This window comes from Labeo rohita, chromosome 8 (assembly GCF_022985175.1).
Source record: "Labeo rohita strain BAU-BD-2019 chromosome 8, IGBB_LRoh.1.0, whole genome shotgun sequence".
Lineage (NCBI taxonomy): Eukaryota > Metazoa > Chordata > Actinopteri > Cypriniformes > Cyprinidae > Labeo > Labeo rohita.
In genome coordinates, this window is record NC_066876.1 from 28,416,980 (window position 1) to 28,441,124 (window position 24,145).

The 24,145-nt window shown below is 33.1% G+C and overlaps 1 protein-coding gene across 2 annotated transcripts in view; it reads right to left on the bottom strand.

Moving 5' to 3' along the window:
• The window catches only part of LOC127170352 (netrin-G2), a 97,496-nt gene that overhangs the window by 19,982 nt on the left and 53,369 nt on the right, over positions 1-24,145 (bottom strand). For both annotated transcript variants that reach the window (XM_051118237.1, XM_051118236.1), the window contains exons 4-5: positions 17,631-17,803; positions 17,264-17,287 (exon numbers count right to left, since the gene is read on the bottom strand). In XM_051118237.1, the coding sequence (XP_050974194.1) occupies positions 17,264-17,287; positions 17,631-17,803 (197 nt within the window). The remainder of the gene's footprint in view (positions 1-17,263; positions 17,288-17,630; positions 17,804-24,145) is intronic.

Consider the following 24,145-nt stretch of genomic DNA (forward strand, 5'->3'; position numbering starts at 1 on the left):
CATTGATGTATGAATTGTTAGAATATGACAGTATTGGCTGAGATACAAGTATTTGAAAATCTGGAATCCGAGGGTGCAAAAAAATCAAAATATAGAGAAAATCTCCTTGAAAGTTGTCGAAATTAAGTATTTACTTATTTAACTAATCAAAAATTAAGTTTTGATATTTACGGTAGGAGATTTACAAAATATCTTAATGTAACATGATCTTTACTTAATATCCTATTGAGTTTTGGCATAAAAGAAAAATCAATCATTTTGATCCATACTATGTATTGTTGGCTATTAATACAAATATTCCCATGCTATTTATGAGTGGTTTTGTGGTCCAGGGTCACATATGTCTAAATCATCCTTTTTTTAGTTGTTGAGTGTTCTGTCTTTTCTAACTGTGTGTATTTAATTATTAAATGTGTTTCCTGGCCTTGTGTATTTTTAGGCAGCTGTAAATTGTGTTGAGGGAAACTGAATTAAAAAATTCAAAATGACTTTGAGTAGTAATCAACATTACTTCACAGATGCTGACCCTTTGCTTTATCTGTATTGAATCCTAAACTTTTTTTTAAGTCTGTAAGATTTCACTGTCTTTTTTTACAGATAAAAGCCAGCTTAAATTAACAGCTTGTCAAGCATCAGTTCGGCATCATCATCAAAACGCTACAAGCCAGCAAGCCTTTACCTGCCCTGCTGACTTCAATCCTCGATTCATGAAGACATAGTTTAAGGAGCCGCCACATGGTATGTTACTTGGCACCTTGGCCCATATATATTAATGAGTGATTTAGCACAGCAGTAATCGTGTTTAATCTCCACACCCTGCTATACCTCAGATCAGAATATAGAGCACCATTACGGCCATCAGTCATGAGTGGAATTACAGTGGAGCGTGATTCCCTGCATGCACTGCTTTCCTCAAGGTCCCCTGTGTGATACAAGAGAGCAAAGAAACTGGAGGGAATTTACTAAGAAGTAGTTCACTTGCTATTGGCCTTGTTTACTTGCTTATGCTGTCTGTGTTGTTTTTGTACCTGATTCAGTGTATGAATTATGTTAATATTTGTGCACAGGTTTTATGGTGCAGTTCTACATAAAGGTACTGCACTATTTTGCTGTTGTAAATTTATGCAGGTTTAGAACATATCTGAAACTGTTTAGTAAAAGTGCCCTACTGTTTTAAATCATACACAGTTGAGGTTTACATACACCTTGCAGAATCTGCAAAATGTTATTTTACCAAAATAAGAGGGATCATACAAAATGCATGATATATTTTATTTAGTACTGACCTGAATAAGACATTCACATGAAAGACATTTACATATAGTCCACAGGAGAAAATAATAGTTGAATTTATAAAAATGACCCATTCAGAAGTTTACATACACTTGATTCTTAATACTGTGGTTGTTACCTGAATGATCCACAGCTGTGTTTTTTTGTTTTGTTTTAGTGATATTTATGACTCCCTTGTTTGTCCTGAACAGTTAAACTGCCTGCTGTTCTTCAGAAAAATCCTTCAGGTTCCACAATGTCTTAGGTTTTTCAGCATTTTTGTGTATTTGAACCCTTTCCAACAATGACTGCATGATTTTGAGATCCATCTTTTCACACTGTGGATAACTGAGAGACTCATATGCAACTATTACAGAAGGTTCAAACACTCACTGATGCTCCAGAAGGAAAAACCATGCATTAAGAGCCAAGGGGTGAAAACTTCTGAACAGAATGAAGATGTGTACATTTTTCTTATTTTGCCCACGTATCATTTAGTACTGCCCTTCAGAAGCTACAAAAGATACATGTTTTCCAGAAGACAAAATAACTAATTAACTTTACCCTGATCTTTAAATTCAGAAGCTTTTCAACCCCCTGGCTCTTAATGCATGGTGTTTCCTTCTGGAGCATCAGTGAGTGTTTGAACCTTCTGTAATAGTTGCATATGAGTCCCTCACTTGTCCTCAGTGTGAAAAGACAGATCTCAAAAGCATACAGTCATTGTTGGAAAGGGTTCAAACTATTATTTTCTCTTGTGGACTAAATGTAAACATCTTTTATGTGAAATATCTTATTCAGGTCAGTGCTAAATAAAAAATAACATGCATTTTGTGCGATCCCTCTTATTTTGGTAAAACTTCTGCAAGGTGTATGTAAACTTTTGACGTCAGTTGTATTTTTCAGATTTTAGACATTTGATTTAAAGTTTTTATTTTTATATTATTTTAGTTTGAGTAATTTAGTTATTTTCTCCTTTTGTCTTTAATATGTCTATAATATTTATTTTTAGTTTTATTAACCATTAGTTTTAGCATTTAGCCTTTGCAACTAGCTGAAATATAAATTATATATTTTTTATGATTTTATAATAACCCTAATATAGACAATTAAAGGTGTTTCAAACCTCACATGTTACTACATTAGCATTATTGGGTCAAGAATTTAGAGAAATTTTCTTGCTTGGTTCTGTCTGAAATGTTTTATTTGCAGAAGTGTTTTTGTTTGCTTGTTTTACCAGGTGCCAGATTTGAAGATCTCCAATTCATGAAGTAAACCCTGGACAGTAAAGCATAAAATGAAGATGCACAAGCTCTTTTAAAATCTTGTAAAGATTCAAAGCACCTTCTAATAGAATAACTGTAATGTATGCATTCTCACAACCAGGAGGGCAAAAGAACAAAACTCACTGTATGACATTAAACATGCTCCCTGTTGAATATTTCACCTCTTTATTAATAACACAAGTGAGAACGAATAAATGAAGAATGTCTAACCTAAATAGATGGACACATGCTTGCATATATTACAGCTCATTTCAAGGTTGAAATGTCTTTGTGAACAGAGTTCTGAAGGTTTTACTTTACTTAAAACTATCAAAACTTTAACACTGGAAGACATTTAGAGAAAAAAGTTTGTTTATATGTTATTGTCTTGTACAAACGTGTCAGCAAATTGTGATTTTGCAGGAAGTTCTCTTACCTGGCTGGTCAGGTGCTGTGGGCACGACTGCAAGTGTTGGACTAGACGGAGATGGCACCGTAGTTAAAGACGAGGTGTCTGTCTGGCTCGAGATGGTAGCAGCTGGCATTGTGGGCAGAAAGCTCGTCACAAGTAGCACTTGGGACAGTAAAATTACAGCACTGAGTCGAGAGCCGAGAGAGTAAGTAAAGAGGGCCAGCTACCTCCTACTGTTAACACTTCTATTTTTAATTTTAGCTTTGGAAAACATACTTGTACTTATGCAAAAGAATACAAAGTATGTAAAATTACAACCGAGTCCATCTAGCTACATTTGGTTGTGTAATATAGAAGTTTAATCACTCAGTTTTTAGTTCAGAGCTGTTTTCTAGTTTTGCAGTAAATATCTGAAAATATCTTTTATATTGCAGTAAATATCTGATGATAATGATTACTGATTACTTATACTATTTTTCCATGACTAGTATGAATTCAACCACAAAGCTAAAACTGCCCAAAACACCACTACTACTAAACAGCAACGAAAGGGAACTCTAAAATTTTCAACATGAAATGACAATCAGCCCTGTTTACTTTCCTAATACAAAATATGATCTTATTCAGAATAATTCAAATGTTTGTCTGGTCCACTTTTCAAAATGCAATTAATTCCAGACCGAGTTTCATCCTACTTTTTCATCCCACTAAATATCCTGTTTCCTTCAGAATTGCATCACCTATTTACTTAACCCAGTAAAAGATACTGATCTTTTTTTTAAGTAACTCAGATGTTTGTCTGGTCCACTTTTCACAATCCAATTAATTCCCAACCAAGTTTCATCCCACTGAATATCCTTTTCCCTCAGAATTGTGTCATGTTATGTAAGTAAAATGGCATTTCATGTTGATTTTCATGCAAAACAGTGAGCTAAAAGCACAGCCTTCATAAATCAAGACTGTATGTATCTACCAGCTGAGCTGTTTTAGGATGCTAATGCAGTCTCTGCCTGTGTCACCTGGTGTATTGGTGAGGGATTCAGGGATCGCTGAGCCGCCTGTAGGGGCAGGAGCAGAAGTCGATGTGTCACTGGAGGTGGCCGTGTCTAGTCAGCAGACAGAAGGATGAGCTCGCCAGTGCAGGGATCAAATACCACGACAGTATTGCCCATCAGAGCCTAAATCAGCCTGATCTCAGCTATTCGCTGACCACAAATAAAGGGCACTGCTAAAGACACTTTACTGCAGCCCACAGCACTAAAGGGGACAAGCACTAAAGAACGCAGATGAGCGTGGTTTTGATGAGGTATGGATTTACACATGACGTCAGTCGCTCATAAAAACTCATGTCCTTATACTGGAAACATTGACAATAATTTGGTATGTCTATCATGGTCAAGGTGATCTCATTTGTATTAGTTGTTGTTTTTTGTGTATATATATATATATATATATATATATATATATATATATATGACCCTGGGCCACAAAACCCGTCTTAAGTAGCACAGATATATTTGTAGTAATAGACAAAAACACATTGGTTCAAAATGATCAAATTTTCATTTATGCCAAAAATCATTAGGGTATTAAGTAAAGATCATGATCCATGAAGATATTTTGTAAAGTTCCTACTCAAAACTTAATTTTTGATTAGTAATATGCATTGCTAAGAACTTCATTTGGGACCCTCAGATTCCAGATTTTCAAATAGTTGTATCTTGGCTACAACTGTTGATATTATCCAACATTGATCATTCTAATAATAAATCCGCATATTAGAATGATTTCTGAAGGATCATGTGACACTTAAGACAGGAGTAACAGCTGATAAAAATTCAGCTTTTCATCACAGGAATAAATTATACTTTAAAGTATGTTAAAATAAAAAACATTATTTTATATTGTAAAAACATTTTGCAATATTACTGGGGTTTTTTTCTATATTTTTAATCAAATAAATGCAGCCTTGATGAGCATAAGAGACTTCTTTAAAGACTATTACAAGTCTTACTGACCCCAAACTTTTGAACGGTAGTGTACATATACATAATTACATATTATTACATATTTAAAAAATATAATATTATAATGATAATATTTTGGATAATATTTAATTTAATATATCAGGTAAAATTGTATTTCATTTAATTAATTAGTAAAATTTATTATACATTAATATATATTTTTATTTATGTATTTAGATTTTTAATTCAAGCAATTTATTTAAAAAAAGTAATACATTTATATGATCTATTTACATAATTTATATTCTGTGTATTCCATTTTTATTTTAATGATGTTATTACTTATAATGGTCATAAATAAAGGGGTATTAACCTTAATTAATCTCAGATATTATTATTTTAAAAATGTATCTGTAACACTTTACAATAAAGTTCGTTAACTACTTTAGTTAACATAAACTAAGAATGAACAATACTTCTACAGAATTTATTAATCTTAATGTTAATTTCAGCATTTACATGCATTATAAAAATCAGAAGTTGTGTTTGTTAACAATAGTTAATGCACTGTGAACTAACATGAACAAAGAATAAACAACTGTATTTTTATTAACTAACATTAACAAAGATTAACAGTGTAATAAATGTATTGTTCATTGTTCGTTCATGTTAGTTAATACATTAATGCTAACAAATGACACTTTACTGTAAAGTGTTGCTAAAATATCTATATTGTGAATATTTATAACATCTCTAAAGTTATTTATATCTAAACATTTTAATATGAAATTTTATGTCTAAAATCAAACTTAAGTTTGAATACTGAGATCATGTTATTATGGTAGCATCCAACCACCACTGTTTTACCATAGTACCTTACACAGTGTCCAAACTAACTTGCGTATGAACTCACACGTGCACAAACCCTACCCTACTTAAAGTCACACACGCTCCTCAGTGCCAGCGCAATGCTAATCATCTCTGCCTATGCCAGTATTCAAAGTACTGTACGTCGAATATGGAACGTGGCATTGGGCGTCTCATGCATGTTAGCTTGTTTGCTGTTGTCTGGCTGTCTCAGTAGGAGCAGGTGTCTTCCCTCTGGAAGAGGAATGACCATGTCAGCTCACACTGCGCCGGTGCTGATGGGAGCTTTGGGATTCAGCGTGGGCAGCCCACAGTGAGCACCGCAGCAGGCCGATACTTCCTGCTCTCAGGCATGCTGATGTTTTATTAAGGTTGCGTCCCTCCCCAGTGTTTCATAATTAAAGCATGGCTGAAGACACTGTTCCCTAATTCCATGGGTTTATTGTATTTATATGGTTTGCTAATGAAAAATAGCCCGTGTTACCGATAGATGTTTTATTTAGTGTTGTGTCTGAGTGTCGTGGATGAAAATAATTTATGTCTCAGTCGCTCTGTAATAATTCAGTGAGAGATTCACTCAGGGATTCGTGTTCTTTGAGATCAGTGTTGCATTTTCGTAATTATACAAACTGGTTTATATAAAGGGGGACATATCATGGAAAATTGAGTTTCCTTTCTCATGTGAAATTACAGATTTTGTACTCTTTAGTACCCTAATGCAATGCAAAACTTCCTTCCATCAGGATAATTATGGAAAGTCATGGTGTTGAAAGCGGGTGAAAGAAAGTCAGAAGGGTGTGAAACAGCATGAGGGTGAGTAAATGATGACTGAATTTAGATTTTTGAGTGAACATACCTGAATGACCAACCACATTTACATATCATACACATCAATATTTAAAAAAAAAAATGTAAATGTTCACGCAGGCTGCATTTATTTGATCTAAAATACAGTAAAAACATTGTGAAATATTATTGCAATTTTAATTAACATTTTTTATTTTAATATAATTTAAAATGTAATTTATTTCTGTGATGCAAAGCCGAATTTTTAGAAGCCATTACTCCAGTCTTTGTCACATGAACCTTCAGAAATCATTTTAATATGCTGATTTGGGCTCAAGAAATGTGATATTTTGTGGAACTTTTTTCCCACCAGGATTTTTTTTTATTAATAGTTTTTCTTATATTTTTTATTATTTAATTATTTATATAATAAATATATATTTTTAGAATATATATATATATATATATATATAAATTTATATTTGTACACTTATAAATGCCTTTTACTTGTCACTTTTAAACAATTTAATACATTCTTGCTGAATAAAAGTATTAATTTAAACAAAAAAATAATAAAATAAAATACTAATCCCAAACATTAATGGACCATAGTGTATATAACTTTTTATGTACTTTAGAATCTTAAAAACTGTTTTGCAAGATTATGTTTCAATAAAATATTAGCAGTTCAGAGTAGTAAAATGTAAAATATCACTGTTACCATTTTATTTTTCGTATAAAATGTGTTACTGAAATGTAAAACACACAAATATTGAGTAAATAATTCCTATTTAGTAAATCTTTTTTTGGAATTTTTGGATTTTTTTTTTTATTTATTAATAGTTTTTTTAGATTTTTATTATTTAATTATATATATATATATATATATATATATATATATTATAATTATAAATATATTTAGAATACATATATATATATATATATATATAGTTTTTTTTCTCTTTTTTCATTTCTTTTTTTTTTTATCATTTTTTTTTAAATTATTTATATTATAAATATATTTTTTAGAATATCTAAAATATTTATTATATATAATATTTGTACAATTATAAATGTCTTTTACTTGTCACTTTTGAACAATTTAATAAATTCTTACAAAAAAAACATAATAATTCAATCCCAAACATTAATAAACCATAGTGTATAGGGGTCTAAAACTAAATTACTAAAAAAATGACCAATTAATAGATCAGTCAGTCACATTAATTAATATAATATAATTAATACGCTATAAAAAGCTCCAAAATTATGATATGAAGACATGAAGAGTTCATTATTGTGGAATATGAGTAAAATTTTTGAAGGTTTAGAAGTCAATATATCTGTTCTTGTGTTTAAACTGTGCTATTTTTAAATACTGGTCTTTGTAAAGATGCGCTGGATGGACAGTTCATTCAACGTCTTTCAACGTCTTTTACAATGATTTTTTTTTACCTGCTGCGTCATGCATGTCCATTCACACAGAATGACAGTAGAGGCATCCAGAGAGGTATTATCATCCAGTGCCTTTTAACAGGCTACTAATCGAATTAGTCTCTCACAGTGCACTCATGCTTTCTAGACAAAGAGTGTATTTGTGCCTGTGTGAGACAGAGCGAGGAGCACTGTACAAGGCCGATGAGCAGAGAACGGGTAACAGGAGGGCAGGCATATGGCCACGGGGGGTTAACGTGAGAGCTGGAGCACGGGCAGATTTCTCACGTCACCCCCCCACCCGCCATCTGCCACCGAACCAGACCAGAACCAAAGGAGCAGGGATAGAGTGGCCTGATCTACTTCAGACTGCTCACAGTCTCTGGCCACATTAGAACGACAGAGAGAAACAAAGAAAGAGTGTTTGTTTAAAAAAATAAAAAACAAGACAGGCTTGCAGTCTTGTGAATTAATGGCTCTGTTCCAAAGTCTAGTAAGCTGACTATTTAAGGCATCGTAAGTGCACTCCTGCTGTTCCAAAAGGTAGGCAGGATGACTGTGCTGCCTTCTAAGAAAATGTTTTTGGCCAGATTTTATGGCAGGATGTAATGCTTCACAAAGGAAGCAATGCCAAAAATGCATTGTGACTGCCTATCCAAGATGGTGGACAAAGTGTGAAAAATGTTGACATATAAATGTACTTATTTATGTAATGCAACAAAAGTATGGCTAAAAATAGTCTAATTAAAATGAGTCTACACCACCAGTCAAAAGTTTTTGAACAGTGAGATTTTTTTGTTTGTTTTCTGCTCACCAAGCCTGCATTTATTTGATCCAAAGTACAGCAAAAACAGTGAAATGTTTAAATAGTTTTACTATTTTAAGTAACTGCTGAATATAAGAAACAGCTGAGTATAATTTCTTCAGGTTTCTTTGATGAATAGAAGAACACCATTTATCTGAAATAGAAATAATTTGTAAAATTATACGTCTTTCATCATCACTTTCCCAAAAAATTATACTGAATTCAAGCTTTTGAATGGTACAGTGTATAATGTTACAAAAGCTTTTTATTACAGATAAATGCTGATCTTTGGAACTTTCTATTCATCAAAGAATTCTTAAAAAATGTGCTCAACTGTTTTAAATATTGATAATAATAATAAATGTTTCTTGAACAGCAAATCAGCATATTAGAATGATTTCTGAAGAATCATGTGACAATGAAGACTGGAGTAATGATGCTGAAAATGTATCTTTTATCACAGGAATAAATTACATTTTAAAATATATTCAAATAGAAAGCAGTTATTTTAAATAGTAAAAATATTCCACTATATTTCTGCTTTTGTTGTATTTTGAATTAAATAAATGCAGGCTTGGTGAGCAGTAGAGATTTAAAAAAAAAAATCTTACTATTCAAAACCTTTTGATTGATAGTGTATTTTACACAATATGTGTGTCCTATGTATGTTTATGCTTATTAGACTTTCAAAGTCTCTACATCAAGTATACATCAATTTTTACATAAAAAACAACCTACATCAAACTTTTTACGTACTCCAGAATTTCCAAAACTGTTAAAAAGATTATGTTTTAAAAAAAAAATGAGCAGTTCAGAGTAGTGAAATGCAACATATTACTGTTATCATTTTATTAATGGTTTGAAATGTGCTATTAAAATGTACAATACAAAAATATTGGTTAAATAATTCCATTTTAATTAAATGTATTATTTTTAGCCATAATTTTCTTTTGTTTTTAAATCAATATTTTGAGTACAATTTAAAATTTTTATGTTTGATAATTACATTTAAACTACTTTAGCTCAAATTTAAAATAATAATAATAACAAATTAATTAATTAAAATTTCAAGATGTGTGTTTGTTTTAAAGCATCAGTAAGGGCACATGTCCACCAAAGTGATTTTAGCCAGCAGAAAACCAGGTGCTCTGCTGTAAACGCCAAGCTGTGAGCGCTTGAGAGCACTTTTGCAGCGCAGCGTTTTTTCAGTTGAGACGCTTTGGCTGCTATGATGGAATATCTGTGGAAGTGTAACTAGTATCTGATTTTGTAAATAGTTTATTTATGAATATAAAAATGTCGACACAATATAAAGTACTTGCTCTGACCCGTGTTTTAAAGGGATTTTGTCGTTGCCGGTCACTGTTGTACAGTGGAATTTGTCCCGCCCATCCTTCACTGTGATTGGTTAGCTGCCTGAGAAGTGACAGTGATGAGCACTGCGTTTTATTCAAAGTTGAACATTCCTCAACTCTCTGAAGTCGCTGTCTGTTTAGATCAGTCAGTCACTTACGAGCTTTCATTTTAGGTAAAACGCTGTCTCAGAAGGCAGACGCCTATGCAGGCCGTAGACAGCAAGGAAGTTGACTTGGTTTTGGACCAGAGCCAGTTCCTTGCAGTAATTATGAATAATTTCACCTTTATTACATAGAGTTGCTCACTAAATCTTCGAGATGCTTCTCCCCATGCACTGCTTCAGACACTTGGGCAAGAAGATGTGCAATAACATTGCCCTTGCTGGCTAAATGCATGAGGGTTATTTTTAGTGTGATGGGAGGCCCACAAGATTAATAAACATTCATCATCCATTTCCTCCAAATTCCTGCTCTTTGTCTTTCTCTATTGCATTCTATCTCTCACTCTCTTTCACTCTGTTTTCCTCTCTGTCTTCTCCTTTAGGACAGTGAGGGCTTTCTATCATAGTTTCCAAACAGAGGAAGGGAATAAATGGCGCTTCCTTATTTTATTCCTTATCCAATTGAATAAAAATAAAATAAATAATGAAACTGAATAGCACTAGGGTTCAATTCCAGGACTGCTTGGAGATCATTTTGGTAATGATGTCTCGGTTTGCCCCTGAAGCGCATATGCTGATAACCTTCCTGTTTTAGCGTGACGAGTGCAGAGGTCACTGCTGCTGCAGTCCTTCTGGATCGGCTAGATTTCAACAAGACTTGGGTCCACTTTCTAATTTATTCTGGCAAGTAATTGCCAATTTGGACTAGAAGGCATGTAAAATGACCAAATCCATTTCATATTTTAATACTGATGTTTACAGGTGGGTAAATCTGAAATCAGTCATACATGCCACAGTAATAGACTGCCATTCAGTGAAGTGTAAAGTAGTATATACCGATTACTTCAAAGGCATACAAACAAAGTGGATTATACAGATAGATTGTTTATGTGTGACTAACTAATGAGTTCTCACACATTGTCTGAATTTACATGAATTATCCAATTATTTGCAATTTACTGGAAATTAACAATTCACTAATTTTTGAATAGTAATTTACGCAAAAAGAAAATTTCTAGTTGAATACTTATGATAAAACTAAGTACACACCTACTGTATTGTTCAAAATATTTTACTTTTTCAATTAAATGAATACAATATATAAGCAAGGATGCATTAAATTGATTAAAAGTGGCATTAAAGACATTTGTAATGTTACAGAAGATTTGTATTTAAAATTGAGGTTGTTCTTTGTATTAAAGAATCCTGGAAAAAAGTATCAGTTTCCACAAAAAAAAATATTAAACTGTTTTAAACAACAAACAATAACAATAAGAAATGTTTGAGCACCAAATCAGCATATTAGAATGATTTCTGAAGGATCATGTGACACTGAAGTCTGGAGTAATGATGCTGAAAATAAACTCTGCCGTTACAGGACTTAATTACATTTAAAATATATTAAAATAAAAACAAATTATTTTAAATTATAATAATAATTTACAATTTTACTGTTTTTACTGTATTCCTGATCGAATAAATAAAGACTGTTAAAAATCAGATCGAATAAATAAAAAATGTTAAAAATCTTCCAACTACAAACTTTTGAACAGTAGTGTAACAAAAAATGTGTATTTTTTTACATATATATATATATATATATATTTATTTATATAATTATTATTATTATTATTATTTATTATTATTTTTTTTAAGAAATCTCTTCTGTTCACCAAGCCTGCGTTTGTTTGAAATATTTTTACTGTTTAAGCTGCTATCTAAACTAAGTGGTTTCTATTTTAATATATTTTAAAATATAATTTATTTCTGTGATCAAAGCAAAATTTTCTGCATCATTACTCCAGTGTTCAGTGTCACATGATCCTTCAGAAACCATTCTAATATGCTGATTTGCTGTTCAAGAAACATTTTTTATTATTATTATCAATGTTTAAAATAATTGAGAACATTTCCTTTCAGGATTCTTTGATGAATAGAAAGATCCAAAAAGATCAACGTTTATCTAAAATAAGAAGCTTTGGTGGAATAAAGTATAAATTCTAGAAATTAATACTTTCATTTAGCAATGATGCTTTAAATTGATCAAAAGTGATGATAAAGACATTTAAAATGTTACAAAAGGTTTCTGTTTTAGATAAATGCAGTTCTTCTGAATTTTTTATTAATTAAGAAACCTGATAAAATTCTATTCAGCTGTTTTCAATATAATAATAATAATAATAATAATAATAATAATAATAATAATGTTTCTTGGGCAGCAAATCAGAATATTGGAATGATTTCGGAAGGATCATGTGACTGGAGTAATGATGCTAAAAGTTCAGCTTTTAAATCACAGGAATAAATCACATTTTTAAATATATTAAAATAGTAAACAGTTATTTTAAATAGTAAAAATATTTCAGAATTTCACTGTTTTTGCTGTACTTTGGATCAAATAAATGCAGGCTTGGTGAGCAGAAGAGACTTCTTTAAAAAAAAACACTAAATATCTTAAAACTTTTGACTGGTAGTGTATGTATAAAATATATGCACCATCACAGAAGTTATATAGCAGCCAGCCGATCAGAACATGCGATTTCTCTAGCTGTTGCTAGTTTTGTCTGCAGTATACTTCAGACAATCTGTGAATGCTATGCGAGTTTTCCGAGGGGATGTTTGAGGCTGAGACTAACTGGAATCCAGATGTTTTGCATCTGACTTGAGTTTCAGAATCTGACTATTCAGATTTCAACAACGTCCTAAAAGAGTCCTTGGTGAGTGTCAGAGTGCTCCATTATTCAGCAGGATGAATGAACGCAGTGACATCCCTGTTCAATAGGTTATTGAACTTATTGAACCACAAATTTATCCCAGAGTCTAAAAATATTAGAAGTGACCATGAAACTTTTAGTACAGGACAGTTTCTTCCTGTAACTGCACACACGTCACTGTCTATTTTAGAAGGGGCATCACACCTTAAGCTCGAGAGAAAAACCTCTCTCACACATCATTAAGCATACATAAAACATTGCTTTTTGTGGACAAATGTTGACAGACCTTGCAAAATCTGCATTGCTTGCCGTGAAAGATTTTTTTTCTCCACTCCACACAATCCCAGTTTTTTTTTTTTTCACTTTTTAGTGAGCGTTATTAAATAATTTCAGCTTGGCAATGATTGAAAAAAATGACATTGCAAACTCCAAAATCAGACTATTCTGACAGGCCCTGATAATATTGAATTATGGAGATATTTCGACATATTACTTTGAGTGCGATAATGCATTCATGTGTCTTCTGCATGTGTGTTTGATGGCAGGCAGCGGGACCCTGAGGGAAAGTGAGAGTCCGCAGCCAGACAAACGCTGTGATAAATTGCTCTCACTCCAGTGAGTGTTACTCATTGGTCAGAGGTTGGGAAGAAAAGCTTCTCACTGTGATAGTACTGTTACAGTTATGGTTTTAAGTGGTAATAATCCCACAGTACTTGTGGTATATGGGCAGTTGACGTGATGACCATTCTCTTTTATATTTTCTTTAATTAGCTGGACAGGAAACAGAGTTTGACAATAAAAATAAATTATTACATTTTAGCAGTTTCAATAATACAATAATTGTTTTTAGTATGACATCAGTACTGTAAAATGTCAATGTATGCAGTATAAAATATTGTTTAAATATCCATATCATGTCTATTTTTCAACTACCCATACACATGCACCATGATACTGAGTGATTACCATATCAATGTGCTGTGTAATTTACATGATAGTCCATGGTATTTCCTTAGAATACACTCTTGAAAATAAAGGTGCTTTAAAAGGTTCTTCACAGCAATGCCATAAAAGAAACATTTTTGGTTCCACAAAGAACCATCCAGTCAAAGATTCTTTAAAGAACCTTCTCTTTCTTACTTTTTTGTAATCTGAAGAACCTTCTTCTGCCACAAAGAAACTTTTGTGAAACAGAAAGGTTCTTCAAATGTTGAAGGTTCTTTATGGAACCATTAAGACAAAAAAGGTTCTTCTATGGCATTAACATGGTAGATGTCCAAAAATGCATGGTAATACCACGATACCTTTTGGTACTTGTATGCATTTCTGTTATGTTCTTCTAGTTATCTACAGAGCTCATCTACTGAACACTGCTCAACTACTACAAGACTAACCTATTTTAATATACAGACCGTTACAAGACAAACTGCACTACTCTATGGACTTCAAACCAGCTCTGACCTGTAATCATGTTTACAGACGCTGATGTAGCCGGAGTCTGGGACACTGTGATCGCTTGGACTGACCCTGTGGTGGCTGGTGTTGAGTCTGAGGTCAGTTGGAGTGTGGGTGGTGTTATAGATGTAGTTATGGACATTGGTACAGTGGCTGGGTCAAGCGTAACTGCTAGTGTTGGCACTGAAAATGAAAAACAGCATTATAGCTGGAAAATGACTAAAAGTGCTTAAGGTAATTACTTCTAGTCTTTAAATTGATACTGACATCTACAGTACTGGTGTTGTTGCAGTAGAAGTGGGCGATATACCGGTAGTCACGATTAACTGATAGAAATTTGTCAGCCGATAGGGATTTTGGACTGTCACCTCTTTTACAGTTACACGCTCACATGACGTTGCTCTGCTACGTGGTCACAAAAACTTAATTTGCATGTGTTTTTAAGCATTGTGGTTTAATAACAAGCAATTTTAACCCATTGAAAAGCAATTAGCATAGAAAACTATATGCATGTGCTGTCTGAGAGACTGTCAAAGTCTATTAGATTCTAGAAGATACATTTTCAGGATTTTTTTAAGATTTTTTACCGAAGCCTCTGAGAACCTGACACATTGCACTTCTGGAGACTCCAGGAAGGTTGCAGTTCTGGAAAATGATGGCGATGGAGACTAAATGGTTCCTGATGGTTTCACACCTAATTCTTTATTCTTTTGCAGTTAACATGTCTCTTTATTTCTCCAACTGCTTTTACTGACTCTGCTGACCCAATAAGCATTTCGCTGTCCAATGGTCATGCCTTAAAGGAGAAGTTCACTTCCAGAACAAAACTTTACAGATAATTTACTCACCCCCTTGTCATCCAAGATGTTTGTGTCTTTCTTCAGTCGTAATGAAATTATGTTTCTTGAAGAAAAACATTCTAGAATTTTTCTCCATATAGTGGACTTCTATGATGCCCGCCAGTTTGAACTTTCAAAATGCAGTTTCAGTGCAGCTTCAAAGGGCTCTAAACAATCCCAGCTGAGGAAGAAGGGTCTTATCTAGCGAAACAATCAGTTATTTTATTTTGTATAATATGTACAGTTTATATACTTTTTAACCTCAAACGTTCATCTTGTCTAGCTCTGCGATGCGCATGTGTAATCCAGGTCAATACAGTTAGGGTATGTCGAAAAACTCCCATCTAATTTTCTTCTCCAACTTCAAAATCATCCTACATCACTTTTACTATTTTTGTAAAGGGAGGTTGACCCTCCTTACACGTTCACCCTGTTAACACTGGGTCGGTATTTCTGCAGCGATGCAGAACGATTTTGAAGTTGGAGGAGAAAATGAGATAGAAGTTTTTCGACATACCCTAACTGTCTTGACCGGGATACTCATATTGTCTCATATTTATATATATCACATATCACAGGATATCACACGGGCAGCAAGAGCAATATGACACGAGTGCTGATTTTGTCCCGATCTGCGTTTTGAACGAATTGTGTGAATCAATGATTCAAAGACCCATTTATAAAGAGAGCCGTTTGAACGTATCGAATATGTGAATTGATGACATTTGATGACATTTACCGCCATCTGCTGGCAGATTTAGTTTCTTATTTAGAGTATAATTTCATAAAAATAATAATGATAATAATAAAAACATTAAAGGGATAATTCATTCAAAAAAACAAACTTGTATTAGTTACCATGACATTCATTATACAAACATAAAGTACTGAGATATTAAGATACTGAGATATTTTATGTTTCACAGTTTACATTAGGCCATTGCAGCCTTAATATTTATGTTCAATAAACTGAATCAAATAAAATATTTCTTTCTAAAGCTACAATTTGTAATGTCTGCTTGATACTTTCTCATTTAACACAAAAATAGCTTTAAATAATCTTTTGTGGGTATTTTCAGTTTAGATTAATTAATCAACACATCATTGCAATTAATTGGATTAAAAACTTTAATTGACTGACAGCCCTGAAAATTATCCATATTGTGATACAAGGTTTTGGTCATATCGCCCACCCCTATGTTGTGGTATAATGCAACAGCAAATGTTTTTGGTTACAACACATTTTTCGCCCGTTATTAACAACCAAAAATGTTAGAAAATTAGTTTACTAAGATGAAATGTGTAATATTCAGCTGGCCATGTGATCTCAACATGGCCACCAACAAAAGAAGTGAACTTTCTTATCTATTACACAGCTTTTATGCAGCTGAAATGACTAGATTTTTCATCTCATGTGAGTCTAAACCATTTGAAACATTTTTCAAAAGTACCACTGGTTTCTTCAGATTCAAAACTTATCATATCTGTGCCACTAGCTTCACCAAAAATGTAAACGTTTCACCTTTAAACTGGAAAAAAGTACCAAATGCACCAATAAGAATAATCCTGAGGAAACCGATTCCTCTATATTTCTCTTGAGATCAGTCATCACCTCAGATTTCCAACAAAACAGCATTAGACCACCACAAATGGGCAGAACTGCGCTGAAATTTCCTATAACCTTCAGCACACCCTCATACATCACTAGCCAGCTTTAGAATGCTTTGCGTCTTACATCACATGAAACATTTATGAAGTAGAAAACTGTGGAAAAATGCATCAAGCCATCAGAGTTCGCGGTGACAGTTAAGGGACGGATCAGAACCGACGTCTTGTTAACGACATGAAATAAAGAGGCCAAAAAGAGTGATGGCAGTAGGAGCGAAAGCATGAAAACGACAGTCAGCGAATTCCATTAGCATGCCACTTACTGTCAGACGTTCCTGACGCTTCACCTGCAAACAGAAAGAGAAGAAGATAAAACAAATGAGAGAGTTTTACTCATTTATTTTCCAAAACACTCTTTTATTTATTTCCCTATCACTCTGGAGCGCATCTAAGAGTTGAAAAATACAGAAACCTGCCTCGCTTTTGCATGCGGTGAATGTACAGTACTGTACATTTCACCTATTCAATATGCCTGTCTTCTTTTCATTGCGAAGTTTACTTGAAAGCTTTGTGCTATTCTACTTTGCTTGGCGAGTGAAGATGCCCCAGATTTCTACACTGTACGTAAATCATAGCTTCCTCTCTCAGGTGTGTGTGCATGTGTGAATACAGCAGGTGCATAATTCGTACAAATGTTCGGGGAGCCGTTCGGGGTGGGCAGGTAGGAGCCGGGCTTCCAGGATTTGGCTTTGAATCCTCTCTCGCAGGCCGAACAGTCTTGTCCAGTGGTGTTGTGCTCGCAGTCGCACTGAAGAGTCCCGTCACGGAGGGAGCACTGACCGGCGTGGAGGTTACATTTACACCTGTGAAGACAGGGAACACCAATTAGCACACTTGTTACATCGCAGCCACAGGCAAGGGCGAAAGCTGCACCGCCGAGGACAATTCCCACCTTTTATTTGTTAGGGTCACCTGAGGTAGCTCATTAGCTCACCTACTACGCTTGGATAATTAGTGAAGCCATAGCTAATGGCTGAGACAGTAGCTGTAGGGAATATTGTGGATTCTACAGATCTTTACATTGTGGTTTATGTGGATACAGTTATATCAAAGAGGATTTTGGGAACGTGTGGGTGGGCTAACCAGTACAACACTGGTTCTGTTGCTTATCATGGCTGTTGTGGACAGATGTAATGTAGTGATTTTAATCACTACATTAGTCACTAACTTGCATTAAGTTCACCTTTTTTTTTTTTTTTTCCTTAATTAGGATCCATCTGGCTAGAAGCATGTGCACTGCAATAATTCTGTTATTAAAGGAGAAGTCCACTTCCAAAACAAAGATTCACATATAATGTACTCACCCCCTTGTCATCCAAGATGTTCATGTCTTTCTTCTTCAGTCGTAAAGAAATTATGTTTTTTGAGGAAAACATTTCAGCATTTTTTTCCATATAATGGACTGATATGGTCCCCTGATTTTGAACTTCCAAAATGCAGTTTAAATGCGGCTTCAAACGATCCCAAATGCGGTTGTAAACGATCCCAGCTGAGAAAGAAGGGTCTTATCTAGTGTATCGTAAAAATAATACAATTTATATACTTTTTAATGTCAAATTCTCGTCTTGTCTCACTTGCCTACACTGTTTTTGTTCCCATTCATGACAGTTAGGGTATGTCGAAAAACTCCCATCTCATGTTCTCCAACTTCAAAATCGTCCCATATCGCTGTTTTACCTTTTTTGTTAAGGTTTTGATCTTCTTTGCATGTTCACTTTGCAAAAACTGGGTCGTTACTTCTGCAGCGATGTAGGATGATTTTGAAATGATTTTTTAAGTTGAGAGAGAAAATATGATTGGAGTTTTTCGACATACCCTAACTGTCTTGAGTCAGAATACACAGAGTTCAGGGAGAGAAAGGCAAGACGAGCGTTTAAGATTAAAAAGTATTTAAATTGAATTTTTTAAATGAAAATATCTGATCATTTTGCTAGATAACACACTTCTTCCTCGGCTGGGATCGTTTACAACCGCATTTTGGATCGTTTGAAGCTGCATTTAAACTACATTTTGGAAGTTCAATATCGGGGCACCATATCAGTCCATTATATGGAGAAAAATGCAGAAATGTTTTCCTCAAAAAACATAAATCTTATCTAGCGAAACAATGGGTTATTTTCATTAAAAAAAATACAATTTAAATACTTTTTATTCTCAAACATTGTCTTGCCTTGCTCTCATTGAACTCTGTGTATTCTGACTCAAGACAGTTAGGGTATGTTGAAAAACTCCAATCGTATTTTCTCCCTCAACTTCAAAAATCATTTCAAAATCATCCTACATCGCTACAGAAGTACCGACCCAGTCTTTGCAATGTAAACATGCAAAGAAGATCAAACACCCTTAACAAAAAAGATAAAACAGCGATATAGGACGATTTTGAAGTTGGAGAACATGAAATGGGAGTTTCTCGACATGCCCTAACTGTCATGAACCGGAACAAAACCAGTTTAGGCAGAGTGAGACAAGACGAGCGTTTGACATTTAAAAAAGTATATAAATTGTATTATTTTTATGAAAATCGTTACGCTAGATAAGAGCCTTCTTTCTCAGCTGGGATCGTTTACAACCACATTTGGGATCGTTTGAAGCCACATTTAAACTGCATTTTGGAAGTTCAAAATCGGGGCACCATATCAGTCCAATATATGGAGAATGCTGAAATGTTTTTCTCAAAAATCATAATTTCTTTACGACGGAAGAAAGAAAGACATGAACATCAGGGATGACAATCGGGTGAGTACATTATATGTGAATCTTTGTTTTGGAAGTGGACTTCAACTTTAATGAGTATTTTGTCTTATTTTCTAGTTGACTTCTAAACATTTTTCAAATAAGTCAAATGCACTTGAAAATCAACTCTGTATTAGATATAGGACAAAACAGGATAGATCTTTAATACTAGTGTATATTGTCTTCATGCACTGGCTTTTTTTTTTTTTTTTAATCTAAACCAGATACATTCATGTGAGAAAATCTGCCAGTATAGTACAGTAATACTAAAATAACACTGGTGTAGGGGATATCTTTAATATAAGTGTATTTTGTCTTAATGGACTTGTTTTAAGTCTAAAACATTTCAAATTAAGTGAGAAAATATGCCAGTGATGTTATTGTAAACTGAAACTATTACAAAATAATGTTTGTTAATTTAAGTAAAACTGAAATCAAATAAAAATATTAGACAAAACTTAAACTTAAAAAAATTAAACTTTTTTTATTATCATTTTAGTTAATTCCTAAGGCAACATTTCTTATTTTAATTTAAGTTGATGTATAAAATTACTAAAACTGAACTAAAAATAAATTAGAGCTAAATAAAAATATTTTTTAAAAATAATATAAACAATAAAAGAACATAACAGAATTACTAAAACTTAAAAAAAAATAACTAAAAGTACTAAAAATAAAATCTTATAAAAATATTAATAAATATTTTAATAATACATAGATAATACAAAAATAACAGTGGTGTACAAGATATATTTAATATAAGTGTATTTTGTCTTAATGCATTTACATATTTTTTCAAATTGTTTTAAGACTTAAAGTTAGACTTTAAGTATAAAAAAGTAAATTCAGGTGAATAAATATTCCAGTGTTGTTACTAAACTAAACTGTTAAAATCATTTTTGTTTATTTAAATAACAAAAATCAAATATAAATATTAGATGAAACTTAAACTTAAAAAAGTAAGTAAACTTTTTTTTTTTTTTTAATTTCAGTTAGTTGCCAAGGCAACAATTAAATATTTCATTTTAATTTGCTGTATAAAATTACTAAATCTGAAATAAACTAAATTAAAACTCAACAAAAATATAAAAATGTAATATAAATGGTAAAAGCATGTAACTAAATTACTAAAATTTAAAAGTAAATGACTAAAATAAATAAATAAATATTAAAATATAAAAACTAAAATCTGATTCAAATATTAATATATATTTTAATAATACATTAATAATACTAAAATAATACTAAATTATCACTGGTGTAGAGGATATCTTTAATAAAAGTGTATTTTGTCTTAATGCATTGATTAATATTTTTTTCAATTTGTTTTAAGTCTAAAAAATTCAGTAGTTTCAGTAAGTTTGCTGCTGTTGTCACTGTAAACTAAAACTATTAAAATTTCAGTTAGTTGCCAAAATAACATTTCTAATTTGTGTTTAAGTTAAAGTATAAATTACTAAAACAAATAAATGGGAAAAGAGACCGGTTGTCATAAAGAAGTTTAGTTTTTTTGCAGTGTGCGGTCCTGAAAACTTCTGTCCGCTTTTATAGATTATTGTGATCTTTTTTTACTTTCTTGGATGTTTCTAATCATTATCAAGACTCTTCCCATGACCCGTGTTTGTAAGCACTATGGAGTCTGTTTGTGTTTGTTGAAGATGCGGGAGAGTTTGATTCTCGTCGTCTCTGATGTTGGAGATAAAACTCTGGGATCTTTGGGGACAGTAAACAGCATCCGTCTGCTCTACTCCAAATATAGCAGCCGTCTACTGGGGGGAAGGGAATACCTCAAGAAAGATGGAACCAACAAAAGAGAGGGAGAGAGTGAGTAATGATTATCGCTAGTAATGAGAATAAATGGGGGATATTGAGATGGCCTCGCCTTGTCTCTCCTTATCGTTGGCTTTGGAAGAAAAATCTGCAGCGCTCCACAAAATGTCGCTTCCCTCCTTTGAGTATATGAGGAATGCTCCGGCTATCTGACAGCCGACTTTAAGGATAGTTGAGATTAAAGGTCTGGCGAAGAAAGCAGGTTAGTATGGAAATGACGACTTTTGCAATTACAATCTCTCTAATCAAATGAGTGTGTAAATCCCAATGCATCAGATTTTTTTCATCCTCACTAGAGCGAACAGCTATCCATTTGCATGAAATATTTATGAAGCTGACCTATATATTTCCATGCGGACACCCCATAACCAAACCTTGTATTGCCGTATAATGAGGTCATACCTCGCCCTCTAAAGATTCCCTTGAAAAAAGTGATGGTATACCAACATACTGTACCAAATTCCAGAATAAATTGCTGTAAACTATTCCTCGTATATGTTGTAATACTTTTTTGCATTATTCCTGGTGCTGAAAGTATATGTATAATGCTAGTAAGCACTTATATCATTTATTTATATAAAATTATTTCAAAATATATATTTGAATCCCTTTATTTAATTTAATTTAATTGTATTTATTATTTTATTTTATTATAACCAGAACTTTATTTTATTATAATTATAACAAGAAACTGACAAGATGCTGGCCAGGCTCAAGTCCTCATCTCCATGTAAACCACAGGTATTTTTTTATTTTATTCTATTTTATTTTATTTTAGGACCAACAAGAAACTGAAACAAGAGGCTCAACCACTTATCTCCATGTAAACAACAGGTGTTTTATTATTTTATTTTATTTTATTTTATTTTATTTATTTTAGGGCAAACAAGAAACTGGCCAGGCTCAACCCCTCATCTCCATGTAAACAATAGTTTTTATTTTATTTTATTTATTTATTTTATTTTAGGGCCGACAAGAAACTGGCCAGGCTCAACCCCTAATCTCTATGTAAACAACAGTTATTTTATTTTTATTTTTTATTATTTTTTTATTATTTTAGGCCAAAAACAAACTGACCAGGCTCAACCCCTCATCTCCACGTAAACAACAGTTTTTATTTTATTTTATTTTATTTTATTTTATTTTTTATTTATTTTATTTTATTTTATTTACGGCCAACAAGAAACTGACACAAGATGCTGGTCAGCCTCAACCCCTCATCTCCATGTAAACAGCAGGTATTTTATTTTATTTTATTTTATTTTTTACTTTATTTTAGGGCCAACAAGAAACCCCTCATCTCCATGTAAACAACAGTTATTGTATTTTATTTTATTGTATTTTATTTTACTTTTTTATGTTATTTTAGGGCTGACAAGAAAGTGACACAGGATGCTGACCTGGCTCAAACCCTCGTCTTCTTGTGAACAACAGGTACTTTATTTTTTAAATCTGTTTCCAGCTTTTTTACTACATCTCAAACATGAATGATAGTGGACACAGGATGGTTGACAGAGTGTGATTTTACTCAATTCCTTTTACTTTAATTGGGTCTGTTTTTCGAAAGCCTGAGGAAACTCTTAGACTTCTGCCACCCTCAAGAGGCCTTTAAGTCGTAATTAAAACCCAGTGTCAATCACAGACTCTTTCATTCGGCTGTTTCTCCAACACCAAGTGCCCATCAAGCTCCTATCATGACAAATTAATCAGCGGCGGACCACTTCATCGCAGAGATTCTTGCCTTAAGGGAGACCTCTCTACTTTTGAGAGACAGCGCAGGATCTCAGGCAAGTGTTAATCAATTAAAGCACAGCAAGGTCTCATTTCAATTTCAAACCAAATCCAGGGTGTGGGCTTTACAATCATCTTATGTACAGATTGGAATTAGGACCCACCCTGTGAGGAGGGATGAGAAACAGATAAGAATGAGTCTTTGTGTAATGTAATACACCGTGATAGGATATATAGGTCTATGAATAGCGTTTTGCTTGGGTGTTTCTTTATCCATGGACACTTACGTTCACTTCTTTTTTTTTTTTTTTAAACCTAAAACTTATTAGCTAAAACTAGAAGTTAAAGGGCTCATCAGATGCAAAATTCACTTTTACATGTTGTTTGAACATAAATGTGTGTTGGCAGTGTGTGTACACAAAAAGTGCGGCTAAAGTTTCAGTCTCTCAGAGCTCGTCACCCCATGAAGGAGAGGTGCAGGGTGAGCAGAGTTCATTAGCATTTAAAGAGCCATGCACCAAAACGGCTTGCTCTGAACAGAGCTGTTTTTGACAAGGTAAAAAGGGTGTTGTTTTACACTACCACTGAGAAATTTTAACCAAAGTATGTTATAGATTTTTCATAAGACCCTAAAGAATCATATCAACTTGTGGAAAATGCAAACCTGCATCAAGCCCGCATATTAGAATGATGTGAAATTGAAGACTGGAGTAATGATGCTGAAAATTCAGGTTGGCATCAGAGGAATAAATTACATTTTAAAACAGTAAACAGCTTTTTTTAATTGTAATAATTTTTCACAATATTGCTGTTTTTACAGTGTTTTTGACCAAATAAATGCAGCCTTAGTG